The following is a 24796-nucleotide window of genomic DNA, read 5'->3' on the forward strand; positions in this document are numbered from 1 at the left end:
GTTTTTCTGACTACAATAGACATGCAGTAGACTTTCTTGTTTTTTGATGTGATTGTGTGGGGACATGATGCCTGGAGCACAGCAGCCTCTTGTAAACATGGGGGACATGCTGGCTGAGGACAAGAGCTAAAATGCTAAGGATGGTGAGGTACAGAGATGCGAACCACCTGGGCCCTGGACTCCATTCCTGAGCTGCTGAATGTACTAACTCTGTACCTTGGACTTCTGCACCAAGACAACATGTGATCTCACCGTTGAAGCCACTTGTAATAAGATGCTCTCTTTACCTGCAGCTGGAGGGATCTTGCTTACTAAGAGTGATAAGATGGTTTCTCTGAGTCAGACAGGCTGGAAATAACTCCTGGCTCTACCAGTGGTAATTACGGTTTTCTTCAAAGCTATTTACTCATTTAGGAGATGGAGATATTAATAATGGCTACTTCTTGGGTTGTCACAGAAGCTTAAATGAGATAATGGGCGTGAAGTGCTCACATAGAACTTGGAACATGGCTGGTGCTTAGCAATAAGGAACTATTATTAATTTTGATCACGGAACATCTTTGTTGTTGAAACATCCTCTACCATCTTGAGGGATCCTGCATTCTACAGAAAACAATCTGAGTGACGTTTACTTTTACCAAACTTTTTTTTTTTTCAGGAGAAACTGAGTCCAAAAGAGTGGCTGCTGTTTCAGTGCTTTTATTTTGAAAAATGTGCAGGGTTCAGCCTTTTCCCATGTCAGTCATTTCCACTCCCACACAAGGAACAACAGAAGGACACAGGTTTGGGGTTGAAATGATGTGCTTTTATGGGAAACAAAAATATCCAACAACAATAACAAAATCCCCTCAATCTCGCCAAGTTCTTAACCACTGACGATGAGGCAGCTTCAGTGTTTGCATCTTGCTGGGGACGTTTCTAAAGGGTCAGGAGAGTGAAAAGATACTGGCCAAAAAGAGAAGTTGCAGGGACGGCTGACATCCTAAATGAGAGCACAGCCAACTTCCCTTTGGCCCTCACCCTATCACCCCTTCCACTCAGAATCTCCTCCCAATCTACAAAGATCCTTCTGCTGAATTTTCCTCAGATGCAGTCTCTTCCAGAAGGCTTTCCTTGGTCTGCTCTAACTGCATATGACTTTTCAGTAACATCACGTACACTTTCTCATTCCTTCTCTGATCACTTTCTGCCTTACATCCGTTATGTTTGGGTACAGCCTTACGATACCCACTGTTAGTAGGCATGCCCCTGAGACTCAGTCCCAGGTAGACTCACCCTGGTGCTCCCCTCCCCTCCCCCATTCAGTGCTCAGTATTCAGCAGGTGCTTAACATCAGAGGTGCGCAGTGAGGGTTTGTTCAGTTTAAGTCAGTTCTACGTTTGCCATGTCACATCACCAGCCTCTTGAGAGTCATTATTGTCATTTTCAATTCTTCATCCTTCCTCCATGACCTCAAGATAGTCCAACTCAAGGCATCTCCAAGAAGGAACAGCTCCCACCAAACATTGCCCACTCAAGGTGAAAGTTTTGGAGAGGTGAAGAGAGGTTAAGCCTTCTCCCCTGTTCAGGGAGGTGAGCAGGCAGGAAAGGAAGCCACCGGGGAAATCCAGGATGGCCATGAGTGCTGTTGGCCAACACTTCATTTTGAAATCTTGTAAGCAGCCACTCTTCCAAAAGTTTCCCCATTAAATATGGCTAACTTTTCAGCACAAGCTGAGGACTGGTGGAGGTATGGTATGGTTGTCCTGCCAGCCCACAGACCAGAGGCATAGACCAAGAACCTTTCTTTGGGACATAGCCTGTTTTCTCTCTGGAGGGTAGTGAGAGTCGTCTGTCTGGTTGTTCGGTTGGAGCTCTGGTGGGAATGTTAGCCCTGCGGTGTTGAGTTGTCAGGCACGTAGATTGTAATAAGGCTAAAGAATACAGGCTGCCATCATGGGCCTCTCCTTGAAAGTGGGAAGGGTCGGGAGGTGCTGGGAGCAGTGAGGGAGAGAGGAGGATGCCAAGAGAGCCTGCAGCTCTGATTCTAATAGGTGCCCTGCTCTATCTCCCACTTCCGCTCCCTCTCCTTTCCTCTGGTTCTCCAAGTCCAGGTCAGGCAAAGGGGCCAGCTGGAAGTGGTAGAGGGAAGGGAAGGGCCTTTTTCTTTTCCTACCATGAATCCTAGATTTGAACAAGGGAGAGGCTACAGTCCAGGGCAGAAGGAGGAGGGTTGAGGAGCTGAGGAGAGGCCTAGGCCCTGTCCACTTCTGTTGACTGGTATAATGACCAGATTTGAGGCTCACACTTTTAACTGCATTGCCCCCAGAGAGCACTGAGCTCCTAATTAGGGGTGTTGAGAAAGTTCTTCATGGGCGCTTAAAGGCGCTCATTGATTTGGGGAGACTGCTGCAGATCTTCCCATGGGAGGGCCCCTCTGGGGCCAATAAGGTGTGGAAACCATGTGGTCAGCATGAGCCCTAGAAGTTTAAGAAAGGGGCCACGAAGCAAAGAGAAGAGAGACTTCTTCAGGCACCTTCTTTAGGAAAGAGAGTTGGACCTTGGGGCACTCAAGTTAGGACAGATGTTTCAGTATAAAAAGGGTCCCCAATAAAAGGACAGAGTCCCCTCAAATCCCTTCCCAGATCCCACAGCACTTAGAAAAGAGGAAGTAGAGAGCATAAAAACATCTCGATGATGTGGGCTTGCCTGACAGCACAGAAAAGCAAGTCTCATGGCAGGCAGTGTGTCCCATTACACAAGAGAGGATTATACCGAGCTTCAGTAGAGAGATTTTACATATATCTTTATATAAATGCATATATATTTATAGAGCCTCTGCCTAGAACAGCCGGGCTTGCTTCTTCAGTTCATTCCTCTTCCAGAGGGCCAGCCGGTCAAACTCGGAGATCGTCATGCCAAAGACTTGGTAGAACTCTTCCTGGGACAGATGGCGCTGAAGGAGGTGGGGCGGGTGAGGGTGGGGGACAGAGAGAGAGAGCAGCATGAGGATGGAAGATGCGGGGGCAGGCGGAGGCAGCAGTGGGCGCTGCATGTTCCTTCCCACCTTGTGCCTTGCACGGTGTCTGAGCCAGGGGCCTGTGTGATGAATACTTGTTGAATGGGTGAATATGGGAATGAACGCTTCCCCAGGGAGGACTCTGGAGCTGATATGGCTGAAGAGGCCTCCCCTGAGAATGACTCAAGTGGGACTTCTGCTTCCACTACACACCCCCTCCCCTTTATGCATGCCTGCTTCATGCATTTGTATCTGGAAGTGTGTGTGGCTTCATGCTATCCCACTCCCCTTTGAAAGAAAAAGGAGGCATGTCCAAGATTTTAGGGGATATTTCCTCTTGCTTATGTTTTAACAAATGATCTGGAAAGCTGTTCATCAGGCCAGTCAATGAAAAAAATTACTGCTCATAATTTTTGAAGCACCAAAATATCCTTTTATCTTTTTGTGATATGAAAACAAATATGCTTTATAATCAAGCCCTTGTCTGCATTCTATAGTAGATTTTCCCCTTTCTGGCCTCCTTTCCTTCCTCCCTTCTAAGCAGCTTTAAATGTGTGATACATTGTCAAGAGCTTTTAGTTAGAAATATACAGCAGTTAAAATGTGGCAAAATGTTAACAATTGGTGTATTCAGTGAAGGGTAGACGGATGTTCATTTTACTGTTCTTGCAACTTTCCTGGAGGGCATAATATTTTTCAAAATGATATGTAAAATTAAGTTTAAAAAGAGAAATATATGCAGAGATATATGCATATATACTGCCTGCAAACTTAATGGATTCACTTGAGCTGGCTTGTTGGTAGCAATTACATGAACTGATTGGGTGCGGAAGGAGATTCAGTGAAAATTACTTATGTGACCACACAACAATTAGCCAGTTCTCTGGCTTGCTGTCACTGCGAACTTTTTTTTTTTTTTTTGAGACAGTGTTTTGCTTTGTCGCCTAAGCTGGAGTGTAGTGGCACAATCTCAGCTCACTGCAACCTCCGCCTCCTGGGTTCACCCGATTCTCCTGCCTCAGCCTCCCAAGTAGCTGGGACTACAGGCCCGCACCACCATGCTGGGCTAATTTTTTGTATTTTAGTAAAGACGGGGTTTCTCCATGTTGCCCAGGCTGGTCTTGAACTCCTGAGCTCAGGCAATCTGCCCTCATCAACCTCTCAAAGTGCTGGGATTACAGGCATGAGCCACTGTGCCTGGCCATGTGAACTAACATTTTCACCATACCTTCAGAATTTCAAGCAAAGGTAATAGTGATAATTTTTGGTCAATAATTTTTGAAGTAGTAGAGCTGGGACCAACGTCTAGGCAAAATGCATTACAATCTCACTGCCACTCTCAGCCCTGTTAAAAAAGCTCATAAGTAAGTCTTTCTATTATGAAAAATGTCAAAACTACACAAAAGAGAGAAAATAGGACAAAGCACATGTCCATTATCCAGATCCAGTAATCGTGAGGTTTTCCACATTTGCTTCATTTATCTATTTTACTTGCTGAAATATTTTAAAGCAAAGCCGAGATATTGGGTCAGTTTATTCCTATGCACTTCAGAATGTATCTCAAAACACATTGGATGTTTTCTCACATTGTGGTTACACGACAACATGAACTAACCCAAGAAAATTTAACAAGAATTCCTCAGAATTCCCCGATACCTGTCCATCACAAAGTTCCTGTCTTGAAAATGTCTTTTCACAGTTGGTATGTCTGAACTAGAACCCAGGCAATGCCCACACATCACATTTTCTTGTTAGACCCCTAAGACCCTACCTCTTTCTCTGTACCATTGACTTCTCCATGTTTGTGCTACTCAAGTGAGTGATGAAAGACATCTTAGATAGGAGAGATCCCATCTCTGCTCTTTCCATGGTAAAGACTGAGGGAAACTGCACTTTGGAGTAATTTATTATTGTTGTTGGAGGGTGATAGTCAGTATTGATTTTCTAGTGGAGTTTCTCTACCATGTTCAAAAATCTTTGTTATGTGGCTTGATATAAAGGAATAGTAGACTCAACCTCAAGTAATGTGTTCACAATAGGACACATTGGAAGGAGACCAGGGCTTATCTCCTCTAGGGGCTAGCTGGGGCCTCCTTTCTCCCTCCAGTTCTCAAGGCCCCTAATGCTACTACTGTCCATCTGACATTTGCCACAGAAAGGTGTTAAAGCAGGAAGGTTAAGAGTGCATCTCTTAGAGCCAGAGAGATATGGCCATGTGACCATGGACAAGTTACCTGACTCCTCCTGAACTTCAGTTTCCTTTTCTGGGAAATGGGAGCATCCTAGTGTCTGCATTATGAATACCATGAGGGTGAATGAGCAGATACAGGTCCTGTGCTCAGCATTCAGGGGCACATGGAAAAGCACTCAGTCTGGTCACTCTCATGATCATGGTGATCTTTTCATGCACCTCTTACATCGTGTGATCTGCTCCCAGTTTCCTTTGACTTCATCTTCTCCTCCTCATCTTTTTTGTGCACACGTGACCCTAGACACACTCACCTTCTGCTATGGTCAAACACAACAAGCTCACTCCTGCATCAGGGTCTCAACACTGACTGTTCCCTCTGCCCAGAAAGTTCTTCCTTCTTATAAAAGCATGCCCAACTCCCTCAACTACTTCGAGTCTTTGCTTAAACGTCACGCATCCAATGAGACCAACTCCGATGATCCTTTTTAAAACTGCAAATCCCCTTCTCTTCTCTCCTTTTACTTTTTTCCTCAGCACTTACTACCTTCCAACACATGGTGCCATTTCTTTTTTTCTTTGTGTCAGCAATATTGACACAAATAAAGGAGACACATCTTGTGTCTCCTCACACAAGGATGTAAGTTCTGAGAGGGCAGGGTCTCCTGTTTTGTTCATTGATATATTGCAAGCACCTCAAATGGTGTGCCTGAATGCTTCTAGGGGTATAGGAGGAGAGCTAGATTTGCTCCCTGCCCTCAGGGGTCCACAGTCTCAGGATTGTACGTAAAACTAATGCTTGTAATGGGGGAAGAGAGGGGAGGCAGCACTGTGTAGATAAGCAAGGCTCAAGTTAAGCTCCCTCGGTTCAAACTGATTTTGTCATCACTAAGTGATCAGCTTTAGCCACATGACAGCCTTGATGAACCCCTATTTTCTCCTCTGTAAGGTGAGGATGATTCAATAACTATTTGTTGGATTAATGAATATCTATTCTCTGAGCTCCTTGAGGACAGGGTCACAGTTTTCCTTCTTCAATTCCCTCCTGGAACTAGTGCAGGAGGCTGGGGCAGTGTCTTTAGCCCATGTACCACAGCCCAGGTTATATTTTAGACATTGCTGGCACTTTAAAAAAGTTCTGATATCTGAGCTCTTTCTCCTTCCCCAAATTGTGATTGAATTGATCTGGGGTGGGGCCTCTGTATGTTATTTTTACAAAGCTATGTGGGTGATTCTGATGTCAGGTGATTCTGAAGAATGTTTCCATTCCTGAAAACTGGCTTCACTGAGCTGCCCTGGGAGCTGTCCCCTTCAGCACTGGTGGTCACTCTCATTTGGAGACAGTGAAAGGAGGAAGCCTTTGTTAAAATGTGAGGAGAATCACCTGCTTCTCGGGGTGCTAACCCAGCATGCTAGTGCTGGAAGGACTCGCAAAGCTTCCTGGCTTGCACGCATTCCCTTCTTTCTGCCCCAACCCTCTACCCTGGGCCAATTCCATGCCATCAAGTCAAGGGCAGCTCATATGCTCTTCCAGAGGAGTGCTGAGCCTCCTCTTTCAGAAGCCTGCACTCAATCCCACAAATGTTTCCTGACACTTCTCCCAGCCCAGACTCTGTGGGAGGACAGACAATGTTTGCCCCTAAGAAACTCAGGGTCAGGCAGAAGAAATGGATACATCCATGATCTGATACACAGGAGAGTGAGAGGTGATTGATGTACTTTGGATAGAAGGCTGGAGGAGGCCAGAGGACAAGGGGAGTGACCCCTCCTGGAGGAGGGTTGGAGGAGGTTTTGGGGCACAGGGATTACTTGTGTGGGGGCACTAAGGAGCAAGGAGGCTGGTGAGATGGGAAGGACATTGATATGGTTTGGCTGTGTCCCCACCCAAATCTCACCTTGAATTGTAATAATCCCCACCTGTGAGGGATGGGGCCAGATGGACATAATTGAGTCTTCAGGGCATATATTGTTCTCCTGGTAGTGATAAGTCTCATGAGATCTGATGGTTTTATAAAGGGCAGTTCCCCTGCACATGCTCTCTTGCCTGCTGCCATGTAGGATGTGACTTTACTCCTCCTTCGCCTTCCACCATGATTATGAGGCCTCCCCATCCATGTGGAACTATGAGACCATAAAACGTTTTTTTCTTTATAAATTACCCAGCTTCAGGTATCTATTAGCTGCATGAGAACGACTAATACAGACATTCTAGGGAGAGGGAGAGGCAGGGAGAGGCACCAGGCTGTAAGGATCAGAGTGTGCTCCAGCACCAGAGGAGGCCAGGGACTGGAACTCCATAGCAGGTGGTCTGGACTGCTTGAATGCCTGGCACCATGTTCAGGCCCACCTCCGCACCTTTGTTTATGCTGTTCTCCTCTCCATCTCCATCAATCCCAAACTCTACTTGTCTTCCAAGTCCATCTACACCCTTCCTTTTCCTGCAAACCTGTGTTGACCACCTCAGGCCTTAGTGGTCTTCCCTAGACAGCAGTAATCTAATGTTCATTGGGCACTTCAGACTCAGTACATTGCCAGATTCTATGCTAAGGGATTTATGGGTATTGGCTCACTCACCTCTGTTGGCAGCAGGAGAAAAGCACACCAATCAATCACCCTCACTTTACAGAAAAGAAAAGTTTCAGTGAGGTTGTCACTCGGCTAACGCTGCCCACCTAGTGATGGCAGAATCAGAGTTTGAACCTTGGGAGTTTGACTTGAGACTTATTTATGCTTTTGTTCCTTCTACATAATGCTGCCTTGCCCTGTCTGCCATCACAAACACTAGTTTTCTGCACAATCCTGAGACTGAGGGCCCCTTGTGGGCAGGGAGCAAATCTAGCTCTCCCGCAATTCTGCAGAAGCAACAGCCCTAGTTGAGGAGTTACTGTCTCTGTGCACCACAGACGCTAACTGAATTGAAGAGGACACAGCAAAGAACAGCATGGGGCAATTTTTGGGGGAATAGCATGGGGCAATTTTGGGGAACAGCATGGGGAAGCTTTGGGCTGAGGAAATTGGCTCAAGTTCCCGCTTTTTCAAAAAGCTATGTGATCTTAAAGCCACTCACTTCACCCAGCCTTCTTGAGCTGGGTTAGATCAAGCAACTTCTGAAATTTCTTCCAACCCAAGAGCTCCTGCTCAGTTTTCTAGACTTACCTCTAAACGGGTCCGGTCTACATCCTTGGGCAGTCGGTTTCTTCCTCTTGTAGTCACCAGCAACAGTTCATAAGGGTAGATCTAAGGAGAAAGGGGGGTGGTCTCCAGCTTGGGTGAGGGTGGTGGGCTTGTTCCTTTCAGGTATGTTTTGTGTCTGGTCTCTCTGTTCTATCCAGAAAGGGCCAGAAATTAAGTCTAGAGGAAGGGCTGGATCTGTCCTCCTTGGGGTTGTCCAGAAGCCTTAAGATACCTTCTCTTAAAAGGTAAGGCTCCACAGAGTCCCCCTAATACTGCCAGGAATAAGCTTGGAGGTATTTGCCATGTGCCCATGGAATAATATAGGCACATGACCTCCCGAATATAAGTGTCTAATATTTGGTTACTGGCAAGCCACCAGAGTGTCTCTGAAGCCCAGGGAGGGTATGTGATTTCAGTAGGCAAGAGACCTAGGGCAGGATTCAGGGAAAGTGGGCCAAGGAGGGACAGGAAACGTTGGTCTCAAAAGGACCCTTGGGGTTATTTATCTATGTTCCCTTCCCTGCATAGACAGTGCTGTCATCTTCCTGCTGATCCCCAGTGTAGCAGCTCCAAGCATCCTGGAGACCCCCAGGGTCTATGCATATCCTTTACCTTGTACTCTGCAGAGAGAAAAAGAGACACATACAGAATGGAACCCATCAGTCTTTGCTTTGCATCACTACATGGGCCTCTGCCCTACTCTCTCAGGGGTTCTGACCTCTATTGTCTCCTCCTCTTTACCACCAGAGACCCTGTCCTTGCTGAATTCACCCTGAAGGATAATCAAGGCTGGTATGAGTACAGTGGAAGGCTGAAGATAGGGGTTGGGCTGATCTTGAAATGGTTCTAAGGAAAAAACAGCCTTTGAGATATTTAGAATAGAGATTAGAAGAATCTGCAATCTGAAACACATGGGCAAGATCCTCTGTCTTCTGTGGGGAATCCTCCGAGGTTCTGATGTGGGCCCCTTCTGCCAGAGCTTGTTTATAGGAGCTGGTCGAGGTTGGTATGAAAGCATCACTGGCAGAGAGCAGGAAGCTCATGGAATTCTTACTGGGAACAGTGTGCATTTGGCTCTGAGTTGCTTCCCTTCACCAGGGTTGGGAGGCAACCCTTGCTCCACAGTCCAGGGAGAGGAGAGCAGCACTGTGTGATGGCTCTGGGAACCCAGATGGGACAGGTGGCCTGGAGATCACCCAAGGTCAGGACTTGAGAGGATGAGGGAAAAGCAGGGGAAAAGGGAGGGGGTAGGAGGTGAAAGGGAGTAAGAACTCGGGGTTGGACACAGCCCAGCGTGGGGACAGAATCTGTAACCATCATTTGCCAAGGATCAAGCAGCAGTTTTGAGTGGTATGTCCGAAGCCCTCTCCCCTGTAGACCCCCTGCAGGCCTGCACTCACCTCGCATGCCCCAGTTGACCGCGTTCATGCTGTCATAGTGGAAGAGGTCTGCGCTGGGCGTCTACAGAAGAGACAGAGCCAGGGCTGGCCTGAGTGAAGCTCACCTCTGCCTTCCTGAAGCACTCACCTATCTCCAGAAAACGGACTGGCGCTTGTGGGACCTAAGGCCCTCTCAGCAGCCTCCATCTCAAGTTAGGGAAACGTAACTCGCTGCTCTATCCCTGTGCTTTGTCCTGGCTTACAGTGGACACTCAATAGATATCCATTTATTTGGTGAATTTCACTTCATGCTTTCTTTCATTGTTCAAATATCCCTTTTTCTAGATTTGCCCTGACAACCCTGTTGGAAATTGCAAGTTGCTCCTTCCATGACTCTCAGTCCTCCTCATCCTGCTCATCATCTTTCTTTTTCCATAGCACCATGCTCAGGGAGCTCGGAAAACTTACAGGCCATGTTAGAGGCCAGTGGGGCATAGCAGTTGGGGGTGGGCTGTGGGGCCAGCTGGCCTGGGCTTGAATCCTGGCTCTACCACTTCTTGTGGAAGAGTGAGGGTAAGTCACCTCACCTCTCTGTGCTTCTATTTCTGCATGACAAAGTAGGGTAAATGATAGTAACTACCTCTTTGGGTTGTGAAGGCAAAATGAACTACTTCTTGTAAAGTGTTTAGCTCAGTCCCTGGCACAGAGTTATCACCCAATAAGTACTAATTGTTCCCAAGCCCCTTTTCACTAAGAGGTCACCAGGGAGGGAAGCAAGTCATTGCCATGCAGTTATTTCGGTTAACCCATCACTAGCCCCAGGACCTTTGCCCAGGATTGATACTGGATTTATTAGCATTTTGGGGACAATGTCCCCCCCACCCCGCAGCACAGCTTCTTACCCTGTGCAGCCCATTTCTTCTGTAGGCAGGCAGGGAGGCAGATTTGGAGATGAGAGGATCTGAAAAGAAGGAGCCCAAGCAATTACCAGGAGCCTGAAGCCATGGGTCCCTCTCCCCAAGGTCATCTGGCCACCAATGGCCAATATTGCTCCCAACCTTGTAGGAAGGGGTGGAGGCCAGAGGCCACCAACTCCTCCTGATGCTCTCCAGGTTTGCAACTTGACTGTCTCAGGGGGCACTTTAGCAGAATTCTAGGTATCCATCCAAGGCACCCACTCACACACTCTTCTACCCTCGACCTGCACACCTCTATCTTCCTGTGATAGACCTCTGTGTCCTGGCCACAGGCTGGCTCTAAAGAAAGGCTCCGCAATTGGAGTCAAGCTCAGAATCCAGGTCAGAAGGCTCCCAGGTGGGTGGAAGAGGTGTGTGCATTTTCTTTCTCTCTGGGACCACCTGTTGGGATGTCAGTCCTAGTTCTAGAACCCCACGTGGAGACCCACAATCTGACAAATACAATGGGGTGGACTATTAGAGGTCAGGGGTGTGCTGGGACATTGACACTGTATGGTCATTAGAGCTGTGGGGAACTGCAGCTGACACAGTTCTGTTCCTCATGGGACATGATGGGCTGAAGGTAGGGCAGGCGGAACTTACCACTGTCAGCCAGGTAGTGTGACCGAGGAGCTGCAGGAGAGAAAATCTAAAGGTCATTGCTCATGAAGACGACGAACATGGAGGAGACAGTTCGTCTCCATGGGGACAAAGAGATGTGGCTTCCCAACCCAGTGCCCCTGGCTGGCTCCATCAGCCCCTCCTTCCTCACTGGTCAGTTTTCAATTGCTGCACTTGCACCCCATCTCCCTCCGCTGCCCAGCTCCTAGTCTGGCAGCTGGCGCAAGGCAGGTGCTCTGTGATTTTTGTTGCACAGGTGTGGTTGAAGAGGGTTGAATTTCGAACAGCACTGGTGCACTGCACAGAGCCCAGAGGCAGTGTTTGAAAACACTGTCCCTCAGTGGTCAGGCAGGGAAACAGGCTCGGCAGTTCACCTTGGCTCTGCCATTAGTAGTTATTTAATCTCAGACAATTTACTTAATCAAGGTTCGGTTTTCTCATCTGTAAAATGGGGAGTGATAGTGTCTCCTTTATAGGATTATTGTGAAGAATATGTGACACAATACAGTAAGATACTTAGCATAGTGCCTAACACATTTATAACACTCCATAAAACTGCCCTTATCATTATTGCCACCAACACGGCCATCTTCAGTCTAACTGAGAGTCAAGGTGTAGTAGGGGAAAGAGGAAAGAGCTCATGGCCTTGGGGCTATTCCAACTTGGGTGTGATCCTGGCTCAGTCACTTACTGGCTTTTGACATGGAGCAAGTGGCTTAACCTCAGTTCTCTTATCAATAAAGTGGGTGATGATAATCTGTCTACCTTGCGGCTCTACCGGGAGTGTTAACATACCTACAAATGCCTGGCACACAGAACTATAATAAATGATGCATTTTATTAGCCATAAAGTATTGATGTGAGATGAGATTTCCTGGCAGGACTGCATCCCACAGTAGTAAGAAAAGGAGGAGGCGGGTAGAGTATGTGTGTATGTGTATGTGTCCAATCATAGGGAGGAGCTTGCAATGAGACTTTCGAGAAGTGTTTGAATAAAGCCCCTGCTTGTGTTACTTCAAGTCACGGTAGGCTCACTACCTCAGGAGGCCATCCCTTGCATCTTTGAGCAATTCTGATGATTATAAGACATTTTTCTTTACAGTGAATCTGATTGTAAGTCAGAGCTTCAGATGCCCCAAAGAAATGGGAGGGACTGCCCAGGGCAGAGCATGGTCTTACATGGTGCCCCATACAGCCCCTTCCCAAATCTGTATTCTAGACCTTGATGAAGCTCCCAGAGTGGGGATTGTAGGGTTTGGGGCTAACCTTTGTGGCCAGCCTCTTTGGATTCTTTCATTGGCCCAGGGGATCGAGACTGGGCTGGCTATGTTCCAATAGAACCTAATTTATAAAAACAGGCAGGGAAGCTGATTAAGCAAGCTCCATTACTGATAAGTTGAGTGATCTTGGGCAAGTCACCAAAGGCTTCTGTGCCCTCACTTCCCACCTGTATATGTAGGGTGATAAGGGCACCCCCTCCCACCAGGGCTGCTGTGAGGAAGAAGAGAGGAGGCATGGGCTGTGCCTCAGGGGAGCCTGGCTCAGCGTGAACAGCTGACACTGGCAGTCAGGGGTGTCCCCACCCCACTGGGCTTCCAGAGCAGCGCTTACAGCCATTGAGGGACATCTCATAGCCAGATGTGTGCAGGGCCTCCCGGCTGCTGGTGGAGCTCCGGGGAGGGGTCCAGGGGTCTGCATAGGAGCTTGACCGGGCCTTCATCTCTTCCTTCAGAATCAGCCGGCCAATTCCACTCTGGAGCTGAGGATGGGGGAAGAGCAAGATGAAGTTAGAAGGAAAACAAAGGACACTGAGATGGAACGAGCTTGGGCAAGGCTGAGGCTCAGATCCTCCACAGCAGCCTGCTGTCACGTTTGCCTTCCCAGCGTCCCTCCTTCCTTGTGGCACTCATATTTCCCATTGGAACCTCATCTGGTCTTCCACAAGTTGTCCTGTGGTCTGGATGGGGGTCTGGTGGTGGGCACAAAAGAGCAGTCCTGGCCAGTAACAGGATCCCATTGTCCTGACACAGTGATTGATTCAACAATAGGCAGATAGCCATCTCTTTCTCTTTAACTGGGGTGAAAACTACTTGACTTCAAATTAACCATTTGAAAGGAAACCATTCAGTGGCATTTAGTATATTCACGATGTTGTGCAACCACCACCTCTCTCTCGTTTGGAAACACCATCGTTACCCCCAAAGGAGATCCTATGCCCATGAAGCAGTCACTCCCCATTCCCCTTTCCCCACCCTGGTAACCACCAAGCTATGTTCTGTCTCTCTGGATTTGCCTATTCTGCATATTTCATGGAAAAGTAATCACATAATACATGACCTGTGTCTGACCTCTTTTATGAAGCATCATGTTTTCAAGGTTCATCCACATTGTGACACGTATCATTACTTCATTTCTTTTTATGGCTGAATAATATCCCACTGTATGGACATACCACATTTTGTTTATCTATTCATGAGCTGGTGGACATTTGTACTGTTTCCATATTTTAGCTGCTGTGAATAGTGCTGCCACGAATATGGGTGTATACGTATTTGTTTAAGTCCTGTTTTCAGTCCTTCTGGGTATATATCTGGGGTGGAATTGCTGGATCATATGGCAATGTATGTTTAACTTTTGAGGAACCATGAAATTGTTTTCCACAGGGGCTGGAACAAGGGTTTCACAAGCCATGAACAAGGCTTGCAAGCACCTGCTTACCATTATGTGAAAATAGCTTGCCTGAGCATGAAGCCAGTGCAGAGGCAAGCCTCACAAGAAAAGAGACAAATTCCCTAAGGCTGTTTTTGAGCAGTTGGATCTAGTCATACTTTAAGCTAATTCTACCATTTGATTTTTCAGTTACGCAAAAAGCTATGCATTTCTTTTTTTTTTTTAATTTCATTTTAGGTTTTGGGGTACATTTGAAGAACATGCAAGATAGTTGCATAGGTACACACATGGCAGTGTGATTTTCTGCCTTCCCCCCCTTCACCTATATCTGGCATCTCTCCCTGTGCTATCTCTCCCCAACTCCCCACCCCCCACTGTCCCTCCCCTATTTCCCCCCAACAGACCCCAGTGTGTAGTGCTCCCCTCCCTGTGTCCATGTGTTCTCATTGTTCAACACTCGCCTATGAGTGAGAACATGCGGTGTTTGATTTTCTGCTCTTGTGTCGCATTTCTTTTTTCTATCATAGCGGACTTGAATTTGTTTGTTGTCACTTGCAAATGTGATCCTCAGCGATATAAACATCTTATTCAGTGGTGTGGCCTACTCACCTTGTGCATGCTGCGGTCAAAATCATCCTCCTCTCCAGATGAGAACCTTCTGGCTCGGGGCACTGTCAAAAGACAGATAAGACCAGCTCCAGTATGTGCGCCCCACTCAGCCTGGCTTAAGGCATTTTTTTTTAAAAAGAAAAGCCACTTTTCATTGTTTTTAATCTTATTTTTCAGTGAAAACAGTCTTGTCTAAGTGAACTTCCACATCAGCTGAAAGTGGTCTCTGCTGCCTTTGTGGCCTCTGAACACTCCTCTCCTGTGGGGATGGATCACTGCCCACTTGGTTATAGTTGTATTTGTGTCTTGCCTCCTTTTCTAAATGAAGACTTCTTCGAGTGTAACAGGAGAGTCATCCTTTCATTAAATTTTTAAATTTGTGACACAGGGGCTCACTCTGTCACCCAGGCTAGAGTGCAGTGGTGTGATCATGGCTTATTGTAGCCTCAAGCCCCTGGGCTCAAGGGATCCTCCTGCCTCTTCCTCCCATGTTCCTGGGACTACAGGAGTACACCATTATGCCCAAAGAATTAAAAACTTTTTTTTTTTGTAGAGACAAAGGCTAGCTATGTTACCTAGGCTGGTCTCAATTTCCCAGGCTCAAGTGATCTTCCCACCTTGGTCTCCCAAAGTGCTGGGATTATAGGCATGAGCCTCTGTACCCAGCCCCAAAGAGTCATCTCTGAGCTTCCATGAAGCTTTGCTCAGAACGGACATTCAATTAGTAAAGACGGTGAATCAGAGTGGATCTTGATGAAACTATCCCCCCATACTTGAGAGGAACAGCTTGGGTTGTCTGATTGGGTAAGGTGGAATCTGAGGACCACTAAGATCCCTTACCAGGGTACCTACAGGAGCCTTGCATCTCCCCACATCCTCTCTTTCTCCATCCTCCAAACCATTTTTTACCCTACAGCCAAAGTGGTCTCTCAAAAGCACAAATATGATCATGTCACTCACTGCTTAGGATAAAACCAAAATCCTTACCCCAGTCCACAAAACCCCAGGTGACCTCCTCCCTCACCTCTACTGCTTCTCTTCCTCTCTGAGTTCAAGGTTTAAGTGGACAGTGTTTCCTTTCCTCTGGTGGAAACCTCCCTCACATCTTGGGCGTTTGCAGAGGTATTTCGACACTCTCTGCTGTGTTACATCCTTGCCACCCTCCCACTGGCAGCTGAGTGGCTGCATCCGAGAAGCTTTTGTCATCTTCAGGCTGGACAGCAGCCTCCTGCCATCAGCTCTCCTACCTTCTGTGCATCACCTTCGTCTCATGGCTGGGACCCATGTCTTCTCCACAAGGGCAGGGACCTGGTCTGCTTTGCTCCCCAGTGTATTGCGAGGGTCCATGGCCAGCGTTTAATACATATTTGTTGAATGAATAAACACCCTCAGTTACAAACCCTCTAAGCACTCTGATTCAGAATGATTGTATAAAGGAGTGGGCAACTGTTCTGAACACCTGTGTCCTTGGCATAGGTGATAGGGTCCTGGCCCCAGGCTCCTATGGGGGTGCTACCTTTGGGGGACCCATGGTAGGTCCAGTACTCAGACTCCGAAGCATAGTAGGGGTCTGGCGAGTAGGCGGGACTGTACTTGGAGGCCTGGCTGATGTCTTCACTTGTTTTGCTCTTGGTTGCTGTAGACAAATCACCTGCAAAGGACCCAAGGAGAGTACTTCAGGAAGGCAGAATGTCCTGGCTGGGACTGTGTACCCTTTTCCTATCTATACCAGGCTCCAGACCAGGGGAGTGAGGCCACTTCAAGGTGAGGGCTCTCTGTTAGGATGGGACATGGAACATCGGAGCTGGAAAAGCACTGGGGCCAAACCCTCATTTTGTATTTAGTAATCGGAGCACAGAGAGGGGAAGGGGCTTGCTGATGACCACACAGCACATGAGCACCAGAACTGGATGAGACCCGAGCCCAGGGATCTCTCCAGCACATTCCATGGATTCCCAGGTCTGTTCCAGAGTGACCTTTAAGGGTGTGGCCCCTCAAATAAGACTCAACAGGCCCCAGGTGAGCCCCAGCCCTTACCTTCCTAGCCCTTTAGAAGCCTGCCTTGTTATGAATTTGAACTCCATAATTTCTCACGACCTGAGATGATACATTCTGTTCAGGGACTATATGGCCTGAAGGAGGGAGTGCTAGACAGGGATTCTGCAAAGCCGGGTTCTGGTCCCAGCTCTGCCACTTTTCTCAGTTGTAACACTGGGCAGGTCCTAACATCTCTGCCTCACTTTCCTCATCTGCAACTGTCAGAATTGGTCTGCTGGCTCAGGTGCCGTCCAGCTTTAAGCTTCCACCTGAAGTAAGCCCAGGACAGGGGTGACCAGCAAGACCCACTGTGGTCACAACTACTTACAGAGCAGTGACTTCTTGTGGCCCAAACGTGGGTGACAGGCTGGTAGGGCAGAGAGAGAGGGACTGGGGAAATGTGTGTGGCTGCATGACCATTTCCCACAGTCAGCTACGGGACGCTTTAGGGACAAGCTCTATGCTCTGTGGAGCCAGAGTGGCAGTGGGGGGTGGGATCAGCTTCAGCTAGCCCCAGGCTATGCAGCCCCCACAACAGCACTTGCTTCCAAAGCTTCCAAATTTTCTCTTTGACTTGGGTCCTGGGAAGTGCCTCCTGGCTGATTGCATTTAGTCTTTTCCTCTGCCCTCTTTTCCAAGGCCAACCCACCTCCACCCCAAACTCCTCTTGAATCTGCCTTCGTGCCACCCCCAGAGCCCACCTGGAAAATCCCAGGAAGTCTTGAGAAGCTTGCGATCTGGGGGCCTTTTCTAGGTAGAAAGCCAAACTACTTTTGTCGGGTTTGTGCCTTTCTATGGCTGCTCAGGGGACATGGTGTGTCCTTCACGGGCTGGTGTATATGTGCACATGCTCACAGACTCACCTTGGACTCCCTGCTCAGCCCCCTCTGGAACCAAGGTTGTCTGTCTAAACTGTAGAATCTTAGGCACCCAGAGTCACTATTTAAACTTGTACTGCCCCCTCCACCAGCGAATTAGTTCAGAGCCTGGTGCAGGACTGCTTCACTCATCTCCAAGCTCCACCGATTCTGGGCTTCCCTTGGTTATCCAGCTAGACCCTTAAGCAAGTGAGGGTGCACAGGGTGGCAGCTGCTCCTCTGCAGCTTCAATGGAAGGGATGTGCTTGTTCAATCAAGGCTTAGTAAGTGCTTTGCACAAAAATGAACAAGTGGTGTTAGTGATGAATGACTTGGTGGTTCTCACACTAAGTGCAGGTAGGAATCATGGACAAAGCCAGTTACAGTGCAGATTCTTAGTCCACACTCTCCATATTTATAATTAAGGGAGTCTGGGGCAAGGAAGGGGCCAGGAAATCCACCTTTTAAATGTCTCTCAGGTGCAGATGGTCCATAGACCATTTTTTGAGAAACACTAAATCAATGAATGAATGAAAGAAGGAAGTGACCCTCTGCTCCTTACTCATCTACATCTCCTCTGCAAGTCTCCATCCACTCTCAGGAGACTGTGACTGAGAACTGCTTAGAGCAGGGGTTCCCAAGCTGGGCTGAGCATCAGAATCACTTGGAGAAACTGTTACATAGACAAAATTCGAATTCAGTAAGTCTGGGGTGGGGCCCAGGAATCTGTATGCATCCCGTGTTATTCTAATGAATATTTTGAGTGTTAACACCTTGTTGACTCTCCCGGGTATGTGCATTTTACAAAGATTTTACCAATCATGGAACTTAGGATGCCAGACAGCAGGTAAGGGAGAGATTGAAAAGGTGGTGGGAAAGAATGGAGGGGACATGAGGCCTTTGTTCTTTTGAAATGACACCAAACTCCTCCTCAATGTCACCCTGTGTAATGGGGTAGTCAACAAGAAAGACCAAGATGCAGCCCTGTGTTTTGTGGCTCCTGGCGGCCCGTGCAGGGCCATCTGCATAGATGGTTACCCTCCCCCCTCTCCTTGTGTGGCCAAGCCCTATCTGCTTCTGATCATACCATGCCGTTTGTAGATTGGGGGTTTCCGGTAGATGTTACTGTCTCCAGCTGCCAGACAGACCGGGAAAGGATAGTGGGGAGGGGGAGAGGGAGAGAGACAGGAGAAAGGGAGACAGTACTTGGTCAGTTGGTCTCGGAAGAGAGAGATGGGCAACAACTTTTTCCAAGGGGCCACTATCTTTCCCCTGGTGACTTCCTCTTCCAAGTTGAACTTCCAACCTCGTCTCAACAGGTTCCAAGTAAGGTGCGGGGAGAGGAACGGATGGATCCAAATGGTGCTGAGGAAGGGACCTGGGGCTTGAAGGGCGAGCATGCAGTCACAGGGGTGTGTGTGCCCAGCAGAACCCCATGCAGCAAGGTGTCCACTGCCTCCACCAGTGGCCACACCTCATTCCATGTGAAAATCCCCAGGATGCTGCAGCCGAATTTCAGCTTGCCCCCCTCCCCCTCCCTGAAAGACAGACAGGATGGGACCCGTCTAGGGCAGCTGAGGAAGGTGTAGATGAAACAGCAGCATGAGCTCTTGAGGGGTGAGTGAGGAGTGAAAAACTGAGCCTGGTGTCACGAGACTGGGGTCCAGGACTGGCTCTGCTGTGACTCAGAGGGAGCCTTGTCCAAACCACACCTACTCGGTCGTCTAGCCCCTGTCTTCCTCTCAGTTCCTATCGCGACCTGCAGTCACATGACATTACAGTGCTGTTCCCTCTGCCTGGGATGTCTTTCCTTGGCTTCTTCACAACTGGCCCCTTCTCATCTTTCAGCTTTAATGTTACCTCCTCCAAGAAGCTGCTCCTGACTGCCCCATCTAGCCTGGTCTCTCTCAGACCTGTCATCTCTCAGGATGACCTGTTTCATTTATGTTTGTGGCACCTATCATTACCCGAAATTATCCTCTGTGTATTTGTTTACTCATTTATTATCTCTCTCCCTACATTAGTACATAAATACCAAATACCACGAAGGCAGGATCTGCTGGGTTGAGCACAGCTGAAACCTCTGGGCACAGAACAGTGCTTGACTGTACAGAAGGAATAACAGAAGCTTGGGAAGCCAAGTAACTGGCCCACAGTCATGAACTTATAAGCAGCTGCGTCAGATTCCATCCCAAGAGCTTTGAAGCTAAAGCCTGTGGCCTTCACTGCTGTGTGCTCCTTCTGAGCCCCTCACAGCCCTCAGACATTCAAGGCATCTCACTTCAGCACCCTGCGTCTTTTCTCCCCTGGACTGGTTCTTTGAGGTCCTAATGGAGATTGGTTCTGTCAAGTGGATGAACTGAAGCCCGTGGGTGTGTTGGGGCTGGAGGACAGGGTTGGTGCAGGTGGTTGGTTAGGGGGGGTCCCTCAGGAACCAGCTTTTTGGTGCCTGTGTGGCATGGAGTGGGTGACTCAGGCACCTGTCACCCCATGGAGCATGCATCCATCCCAGGAATCCGGGCTGGCAGTGCCTACCTGGGATGTGAAAGTGCTTGGGAGCCTGGTAAGAGGTTGGAGTGGAGGACCTCACATCTAATTGGCTATGGTATGGAGAGCTCCGGCCACTCTCGGGCCCTGGAGCACGCAGGCAGTGGTCCCCAGAGAAAACAGAGGCACAGAGAAAACAGGCATTAACGCAGTGGCAGTTAACGAAGCGGTGAGGTGATGACAGCAGGGATGGGGATGGGCTGGGGTGTCCCAGCGTGCTCAGGCTCCGGGGTGGAAGCAGCATGTGCTCTCATGCACCACGTCGGCAGAAACAAGCTTGACCTTGCTTCCTGGCTTGATCCCAAAGTCAGGTTTTGTGAGGTGTAAAGATCAACTCCACCCAGCTCCAGGAAGACATCTTAGTTTGTCCCTTTTAACCATCCCCGAACCTCCACGTTCCAGACCCTCCCTTAATTGCTCCTTTCCTCCATCCAAGTGCTGGCTTCACCCCCAACCTCAGGTGAGTGTGGATGGCCTGACTGGATTGGCCCTCAGGTGAAGGCCAGTCCATACCCACATTTCGGGTCTCTTGGTTCTGCCCTCTGGATGGGGCTGGGCATGTGGATGGTGGAGTCTTCTTCCAGCCAGGGCCACAGGGCCACAGGGCCACCTGCCAGCCCCCTCTCCTGGAAGCTCACCACCCACCTTCCTGCTGCTTCTCAGTACCACACCCTCCTCCATCCCTCTGCCATCTCAGGGACTCAGGCCCAGCTGATCACCTGGGTGGCCACAGATCTCTAGAGGGCTACATTGTGACAGAGATCTTGGGGGAGCCTTGTGCTCTCTGCAGCAGGGACCCCAAGTCACTGCCTTGTCTCCCCGCCTCTTCCTCTCCCTTCAGGGGTTCCCACTTCCTTACCAGAGCGGTAGTAGTGGTGAGGTGAGCGGGAGAAGGTGGGGGACATGCCCTGCCGGTTGTAGGTGGGGGAGTCTATGTACCCCGGGCTGGAGGCACGTCTCTGCCGGAGGTCCAGGTTCTCATAGATGTCCTGGGGGAGGAAACGGGGCTGTGAGCAAGGCTGGCCGTTAAGTCTGCCTGTGGCCCGAGGGTCTAGCAGGCAGGAGGGCAGGACATGGAATCTGGGATTCCAGGGGTTGAGGCATGAATACAGCGACCCCTCTCCCTGAGTTACCCACACAGCCCGAGGAAGACGGCAGGGAATTTCCAGGGCTTTCCCCTATCACTTGCAGGCCCTTGAATGGAATCCATGGATCAATCCCTGGAATCCTGACCAGCGATCCCAGGAGCCTGAGGGAGGCCATCTCTGGGCAGGAAGGACATATTTCCATCTTTAACGCACTGCCACTTCCTCTGCGACATGTACCCGAGTCTCTCCAGTGCTCCCCTGCTTGTGAGGAGCACCTTGGGCAAGGGCTCATCCAACTTGGGGGTGGCTGGGGATGGGTGAAGTCAGCATAAAGGAGCACAATTTTATATCAACTTAATTCTCTATCATCAGAATTACCTGGGAGTAGGGAGATAATGTTCCCAGTGACTTGGAAGTGAAGAGTTTAAAGGCAGTTGTGGAACCAGCAGATGGAATGAGAGGAGCACGAAAGAAAGGACAGAGCATGGTTAGACATCTTGGCAAAGAGGGCCTGCAGCATCCCCTTGGTACCCCACTCCAGATCACAGTCTCGCTGGGAACTCCAGAGGGTCAGACTGCTGATAGGAGGCAGAAAACCTCAAGATTATGCCCGCCTTTTAGGAAGGGAAAAACCAAGGCCCAGAGAGGGAATGCGAAGGCTCAGGGCCGCTCAGGGAAGAAGTGGCAGGGACTTGACTTGGACCAGGCTTCTCTACTGCACGCTCTGGGCTATAGTCAGCATACTTCCCTGTCTCTCTACTGGTTCGTGACCCCTCTGCAGTTCATGAGGGCAATGCCCAGTGCAGGGTACCCAAATATACAGCTAAGCAGGGGCCAGGCTGCTGCCATCAATGAGGGAGTTGAGCTGGTGGCTGGTGCAGCAGCTGGAGACAGGATGTCTCCACTGAAGAGGGCAGCGGCTCCTCAGCTCCAGCGGCTGGAATGCCTGCCCAGCATTTACACGGCATCTTAATTTTCCAAGAAAGTCAGAAATGCAGATTCTTATGTGAAATCTCCCAGTGTTTACATGTTGACAACTAGTTTTCATTCTCAAAAGGCACTTTGTGAGTGAAACAAAACAAATCTGAGGGCTGGCTGCAACTTGTGGTGGGACCTGGTTTGCCATCTCTAACTGAAGGATAAGTGGTTTCTACTAAACACTTGAGAATCTAAACACCAGAAACCAGAGAATCTCAGCATTGGGCTCCTCAACCAAATGGAACCCAAATCCCTTAGAGAGGAAGGGGGCTTGCCTGAGGTCACAGGGCTAGTTATGGTGGAGCTGGGACAAGAATCAGGGTCCCTGCCCACCAGGACAGGCTTCTGCTGCCCCAAATTAACTCAAGGGGCCTGGGATAAGGATAGAAATCCTCTAGGATATAGACTGGCAGGACCTCCAGAGTAATTCTGCCCTCCACCCCCCTGCCATCTCCAGAGAACATTGTCTCTTATTTAGCAACCATTGAATTATTTCAAAAGCCATCTGTTAACTGAGGCTTCATAAAAGTGTCTCTTCAAGGGAAGAGACACTGGGACTAAAGGCCAGGTGCAAAAACCAGAGAACATGCCTAATCAGGGGTTATAAACCTAAATGGCCATTGAGCCTGGCAGGAGATGAGCGCCTTGGGCTGAGTACATGAAAAATTCCTACAGGACAAGAAATACAACAACTTGAGTAATAAATGGTCATAGGCTCTCAGCTTCAACGCTGGGATTAACAGGGAGTGGGGCAGCTGGGGAGAATGGGAAGCTCATGTCCTGTCTATAGGGGGTGCTGCTACCCATCTCCAGATGGTGGAAATATAGGTTTAATGTTGTCAGCTCTGATTTTTCAACAGAAGCCAGAAAGCCAAATTTTGGGATGAAATCTCTTCATTTAAAAAATACTGGTCTTAAATCCCCGTTTAGAAGAGTCTGGGAGCCAGCATTGTGGAGGACAAACAGTCTGTGATGGAGAGGGCTGGGGACCCCGGTGGAATTTCCTTTCCTACAACAGCCCCAAAGAGAAGGGCAAGATGCGATACCTCTCCATAGCCACATCTCTCCAGCATCTCGTCGGACGTGTATCTGGAATGAGGCTCATAGGAAATGAGGTCGGGGCGTTGTACCTCGTAGATGGACTTAACCTTGGGGAGAGCCGCCAGGTCTTTGTAATTAAGGATCTCATTATCCACTTTAGCCTAGGGAAGAGGGAAACCGACAGGAAAGGAATAGAAAGATAAGAGGGAAAAGGGGATGGAGCGAGGAAACAAAAACAAGATGCAGAAGGAACGGGCGTCTCCAGTTTCCACTAAAAACAGAAGATTAGAATCCAATTGAAGAATAACAGAATGTTAGAATAAGGGTGGTCTTAGAGGCCATCCATTCCAACAGGGCTAACATTTACTGAGCACATATTGTTTGTGAGGCCCTGTGCTTTGCAAGAATTATCTCCTCTAGATGTTGTAATTCCTCTGTGAAGTAAATGTCAATATCATTTCTATTTTCCAGCTGAGGAAACGGAGGCTCAAAAGGTAATAAAATTTGCACCACTAAGCTAATAAGTTTGAATTCAGCCTGAACTACACAGCCTGGGTGCTGACTACCTTCCAGTCCCACAGAGTGAGGACATCCCAATTCACAGCATCCTTGAAGAAGAAGATGAAGATTGTAAAGACAAAAATAATCGGGATGGTATAACACTAGCTAACATTTGGTGAGCACTTATTATAAGCCAGGCTCTGTACCAAGTCCCTTTATAGATTAACTCAATTCAGCCATACAGCTCACAACTCTAGTAGTAGGCACTAACATTATCCTCATTTTGAATAGGCAACCAGAGGCACAGAAAAATCAATTAACTTGCCCAAGGCTACATAGCTAATAAGTTGCAAGAACCCAAATTTCAAAACAGAGAGCATGCCCTCTTCAGCAGCCTCTCCTGTCTTCTTGGGACAGGGAGTTCACTGTCTTATACCACCAGAAGTCCGCCCTCAGAAAGCTGCTCCTTCCATTGAACTGAAATGAGCCTCTACCTTCTGCTTGACTTTGGCAGCGTTCAGCCTTCTAGAGCTGCATAGATTGACATATAGCTTCCCCTTGCATGTGACAGCCCATGTCTCATGGCTTCTGAAGCCATGTCCTTTCCATGACCATGTCCTCCGGCTGTTCCCTCTGTGACCTGGTGTTTGCTATGATCAACCAGGATCTGTCTTGCAAGGTCCTGAGGTTCTGTAAATTATGACAGAGGCTGCTAGATAGAGAATCCAGAGACTATATTAGTCTGATAATGTTCTCCCAATGCCATTGGAGCCAGGTACAGTCTGAGGGCCAAGACTACTTTACAGGGAGCGGCATTCATAAATACCTTATAAACTGTGCTATTTAAAAACCTACCAAGGCCCTTCCACTATTCTATCCCTGCCCCATCAGCACTGCAATTAGGGCAGTGTTGCTTATTCTCACGCTGCTTATTCTCCGTTGCCCCTAGACCCAGTGTTCACCCTTCCTTGCCTGGATCTGTGCCCTGAACACCACCTGGGCTGCATCAAGTTTCTTTTTCTCTCTGTCTTTCAGTTGGGTTTAGCCAATGGGATGCACCAGCAGAGACTAGAGGGCGAATGGAGAGAGAGGCTGACACACTTATTCCCTTGGCAACCTTCCTGTCTGGCTGTGGGCTGGGCCCAACTCTAT

General features: G+C 48.6%; 1 protein-coding gene across 6 annotated transcripts in view; it reads right to left on the reverse strand.

Annotated features, from left to right (window-relative positions):
- Nucleotides 1-783: 783 nt before the first annotated feature.
- Nucleotides 784-24796, reverse strand: part of ABLIM3 (actin binding LIM protein family member 3) — a 117129-nt gene continuing 93116 nt past the window's right edge. Inside the window, exons 11-24 of one of the 6 annotated variants that reach the window (XM_017531342.2) lie at nt 23149-23304; nt 21503-21532; nt 20896-21025; nt 20025-20123; nt 18577-18624; nt 16112-16246; nt 14596-14657; nt 12928-13075; nt 11299-11328; nt 10642-10700; nt 9761-9821; nt 8973-8980; nt 8343-8423; nt 784-2935 (exon numbers count right to left, since the gene is read on the reverse strand). In XM_017531342.2, coding sequence (XP_017386831.1) covers nt 2822-2935; nt 8343-8423; nt 8973-8980; nt 9761-9821; nt 10642-10700; nt 11299-11328; nt 12928-13075; nt 14596-14657; nt 16112-16246; nt 18577-18624; nt 20025-20123; nt 20896-21025; nt 21503-21532; nt 23149-23304 — 1161 coding nt within the window. In that variant the 3' untranslated portion in view covers nt 784-2821. The remainder of the gene's footprint in view (nt 2936-8342; nt 8424-8972; nt 8981-9760; nt 9822-10641; nt 10701-11298; nt 11329-12927; nt 13076-14595; nt 14658-16111; nt 16247-18576; nt 18625-20024; nt 20124-20895; nt 21026-21502; nt 21533-23148; nt 23305-24796) is intronic. The other 5 variants (XM_017531343.2, XM_017531345.2, XM_017531344.2 and 2 more) reach the window with 5 other exon arrangements.

Source organism: Cebus imitator, unplaced genomic scaffold, assembly GCF_001604975.1.
Source record: "Cebus imitator isolate Cc_AM_T3 unplaced genomic scaffold, Cebus_imitator-1.0 Scaffold71, whole genome shotgun sequence".
NCBI classification, from domain to species: domain Eukaryota; kingdom Metazoa; phylum Chordata; class Mammalia; order Primates; family Cebidae; genus Cebus; species Cebus imitator.